Source organism: Limulus polyphemus, unplaced genomic scaffold (assembly GCF_000517525.1).
Source record: "Limulus polyphemus unplaced genomic scaffold, Limulus_polyphemus-2.1.2 Scaffold2572, whole genome shotgun sequence".
NCBI lineage: Eukaryota > Metazoa > Arthropoda > Merostomata > Xiphosura > Limulidae > Limulus > Limulus polyphemus.
Window position 1 is genome coordinate 51,300 of NW_013668182.1, and position 4,826 is coordinate 56,125.

General features: G+C 33.4%; 1 protein-coding gene across 1 annotated transcript in view; it reads left to right on the forward strand.

Annotated features, from left to right (window-relative positions):
- LOC106467335 (laminin subunit alpha-2-like) overlaps positions 1–4,826 on the forward strand; it is a gene marked incomplete at its 5' end in the record, with an annotated part of 162,333 nt that overhangs the window by 50,992 nt on the left and 106,515 nt on the right. The window contains one exon of the mRNA XM_022395494.1: positions 194–300. Within this exon, the coding sequence (XP_022251202.1) occupies positions 194–300 (107 nt within the window). The remainder of the gene's footprint in view (positions 1–193; positions 301–4,826) is intronic.

Here is a 4,826-nt window from a genome sequence, read left to right on the forward strand (position 1 = left end):
AAAGTTCTTAAATCATGAGAGAGAGAGAGAGAAGTGTATTTCTTGAGCTTCCTAAAGTCCTCAGTAGGATTTTCAAAGTTTAATACCAAAAAAAAATTAATTGACTTAAAATAATTTCGTATTACATACTGTTCATAATTTATTTTAGTATGACAAAGAATGCATGGTTGAGTGTTACCTTTTTTGTTTCCAGCTTGTGAGTGTAATCCCCTTGGATCTGAAATACCATTATGCAATCCAGACAGTGGGCAGTGTCGATGTAAAACTAACTTCACTGGGAGACAATGTGACAACTGTATTGTAAGTTTTGCCCTTATTAGTATTTTTGTTTTGAAACTGAAAAAAGATGAATGTTATTGCTTTTGAATTTCTTGAGTTATTAATTTAGCAGAATACAATATATGTATGGATGTTTACTATATCATTGTGCAGTATTCTCAGGTTAATTGATTTCCTCAAAGAATGTTAGGTAGATACACTTTATAATTGGAGGAAAGGCAGGATAAATCATGAAGTAAATCTGAGTTTAACTAAACTGTCTACATTTTCAGCTAGGGAATAGAAAGACTGGACATGATTTGTAATACAAACTGAGAATGGTCTTTATTTCAAAGACACAAAAACAATGTGTACTTGCAATGGACACAAGACAGTTGCCTTCTACTCAAGGTTTGACTTGATCAACAGTTGTTTTTCCTTTGTGATATCTTTCTATCAATCATCTCATTTAAGATCTGATGTAGCAACTGTTCAAATCTGATGCTCCTCATTTAACATTGGATTTACCCAGAGTGATTAATGCTATATATTTGACTAGTAGTTCTCATTTAATATTGGAGAGGTAGCCTCTCGGTACCATCTTCTGTATCATTGAAGCACACTGCTGGCATTGACCTTCTTGCAGTACATGCAGTGTTACAGCCCCCTTTCCACAGGTGGAGCAGGTATTGTCTCTAGAGAACAACAAAGGAACAAAGATAGGTAGAATGAAGTTGTATGAAATATGAAGGGACTCAGACTCAATGAAAAATCTTTAAAATTTTAGATTAAAATAAAGTAGAATATTTATAGTAATCCTAACTACTACACGTGTTGAATCATGTGTATCTTACATAAGTTGACAAAAATAAACATCTGTTTACAGAAAGTGTTAAATGTTAGGAATATCATACTCTTATTATTTAAAAGAGGCTCAGTGTTGCTTTCCTCTAAATTGCACATGAAAGAGACCTGTTAACATTTTAGCTCTTTAGAAGTCTCTAGAACATGCACAAATATTTCATCAGAAGACACTTTCGTAACATTTAAGCCATTAATAAGTCCGTAAAGCAAAAACTAAGATTATTCACAATGATTGAGAATACGTTGAAAATTATATTAGAACCACAAGAACTAGTTAGAAATTATATTAAGGTTTATTACAACTATGATGCAAAATCTACACCTGAAAAAGGAAGTGCAGAATAAAAATATTGTGGAAAATCATTTATTTAACCTTTTTTTACCGTGTATCCTGAGTTAACTCGTCCAGCAATAACCTAATACGCAGTGTGAACCCCGAGTATACTCATCATCAGGCATTACATTCACTTACCCACTGTGTACAACGTGTTGACTCGTCCTGCCTACAAAAAACAAGCACAATGTCATTAACGTTCAGAGGGAGGGGTAACATAACAGCCTACAATCTCCCTTGTCATTCATGATTGTTTTTAGCTATTGTAAAATACAATGGTGGGTCAGATATGTGGTCTGTCTGCAGACGAAATACAACATATGTTATTTGATTCTGAGGATAGCATATTAGAATATGATAGTAAGTCTAGTTCTAGTGATTTAGATGTGGCAGATGATGATGACTGTGGTGAAAGCCAGATGGATGGTTCTATATCATTTGCGTGGTCTGGTGTGGAATGTAATCAGATTACACAAGTGATCCGTTAGAATATTTCAATTTGTTCATTACTGATGACATGATTAGTATGATTGTTACTGAAACAATCAGACTAGTGTGTCAGCTTATTGAGGGCTTGACCTTGAAGTGCAGAGCCAGATTGAACCAGTGGACTGATGTGACAAGCAATGAAATGAAGGTTTTGTTTGCAGTGTTTATTTATCAAGGAATTATTCAAAAGCCTGAGGTTGAGTTGTATTAGTCAACAAAACCGTTGCTTGACACACTATACATCAGCTTGCTCTCGAAATATCTTCACTTCGTTGATAACAGTTCATTGCCAGAGACTACATCAGCTGCAGATAAATCATTCTGGAAAATCAAACTTCTTTGATGCACCTATTGAAAGATTCTCCACTGTTTGTGTACCTGAACAACAAGTGGCTGTTGAATCATTGATGCTGTGGAAGGGGCATTTGGCCATGAAGCAGTACATTCCATTGAAGCGATCTTGCTTCGGTTTGAAGTCTTACAAGCTGTGTGAATGTGAAACAGGCTATATTTGGAAGTCAATTATTCACATTGGACAAGCAATGCAATTAGAAGAATAAGTGGATGGTCTATCATCATGAATTGTGCTGACACTTGCTAAGAACCTCCTTGATCAAGGCTATTGTATTTTCATTACCAATTGCTATAGTTCACCGAGCCTGTTCAGAGAACTACGTATGAAACAAACTAATGCTGTGGGAACTGTGAGGTTAAATCAAAAACACATGCTGTCTGAATTGAAGAAGAAAATTTCTCGTGGTCAAAAAACTGCAATGTATACATATAACATGGTGGCTATGAAGTGGTTGGATAAATGAGAGGTCACACTCTTGTCAATGTTGCACAAAAATGAAATGACAACTGCATACACACACACACACACACACACACACACACACACATCAGGGAGTTAAATGAAAACCCACTGCAGTGCTTATGTACAACAACAATATGGGAGTAGACATGATGGATCAGATTCTTGTAGTATATCCAGCAGAACATAAGAGACATAAAGTGTGGTACAAAAAACAATTTCACCACTTGCTCAATCAAACTGTACTCAACAGTTATATTCTATTCAAAAAAGACAATGCAGCTGTGCCTTTGGGCAAAATGCATCACTTACAGTAGAGAATAAAGCTGATTGAGAGAATTCTTGAAACTTATCATGATCTGGCCATGATTCCTTGCAGAAGAAGACCATCGCTGAACGAATCAAATCCTCTGACATCATTTCCCAAAGTTTATTCTGCCAAATGAAGGCAAAAGTACTCCAACACGATGGTGCAAGGTTTGTTGCTCTCTCTTATACTGGTCCAGATAAGAAGAAAATCGGGATGGAAAAAATATATTTTTGTCATCTATCAAATAACGTATCATATTACATTGTGTTCTGAACAGAGAATTGTCAATTTCTCTTCTACTACAAACTTCGTTCTCATGCGAGGGATAACTACTAGCTTGGATGAATTGGTAATGGCTCTTGTTGCATAGCTAGAAAGCCAGAAAAATTGTGATAGTTAGGCAAAATTGTTTGCTTTTTGCATGTTATTATTCTATGTTCTTTGGTGCATTATTTAATTAAATAAAAACTTAGTGCATTACTACCATTAAAGTAGGGGTTAAGTGTCATTGACAGTCGACAGCAAAAACAGAATACTTGGATAAGCACTTTATTTCTTGTTTTTCATGTTTATTCTTTATTATTTGTTATAAAGGTAACTGTAATGTAAAAATAGGGATCTTTTTAGGTTAGTTAAGATTAGGTTAGGTAAAATAAATAATAATAAAAAATGTTTCACAAAGCACGTATGCAAGCAGCTCGTGGGTAATGTAATTCGATAGCGTTACATGAGCTCCACGTTCCCAAAGTGATTTACAACTTGTAATGGTGGAATAGTAGTTGGACACGATTCAAAGGGTAATAAAACAATAAAATTCAATTATAAATAAGTGTATACTGTTATGAGTTTAAAGCTTCATGTAGTTTCATGTTACAATTTGAAGTCATTCTATGAAAAAAAAAAGGGGGTAAGTTAGATAATTTTTATTTTTCTTATTTATTTATTGATAGTACGAGTTGAAAGATAGTCAAGAAGATAGTAAATAGAGTTTTTTTCGAGGTAGAGTTGAATGAGTCAGTGGTTTTTGTGAAGTATTTGCATCTATGTTTGCTGTCACACTTATTGAATTGCTTTGGTACAATTATGTTGATTTGTTTAATGTTACTTACCATCATTTGTAACATAGGCCTACAACAATTCACGACAGCGTTCAAGGTTGTAGTAAGATTAATAGAAAAAGTAAAGTAATTTATTATTATTACAGGGACTGGGTGTTTAATTATTTTTTTCTGTATAATTTAAATGGACCTGCCAAAGGCACAACAATATATTTATTCTCCTTCTTAACTCAGTCATTTTAACATAGTGCAAAAATTGTTTTGATTCTAGGAACCTGTTCAGAAATATTTTTGAACTGCCTATATTTAAAACAATTTTATAATTACAAACTTAGTGACTAGTAATTATGTATCTTTACTATACATCAAAGTGCTGAATTTTTCCTGAATTAATTGCAGTTTCTATCAGTATTTATCACTTATCTATTGACGATAAATTGATGATTTTAACTTTTTTCTGCTTTTTAGTAGTTAGGTATGGTATGAGACTATCTAGTACTTTGGGTTAAACAAAAATAGTTTTATTTTTGAACATTCATTCTAAAGACTTGGATGAGTTATTGCAACAAAATTGGTTCTCTTTAATGAATGCAAGAGTAACACTGCATTCGGGCATTTGTGATGTGAAATAATGATTAAGTTCAAAAGTTGTTTGTCTTAATCCTTTTTTTATATATATATATATATATATATATAAAA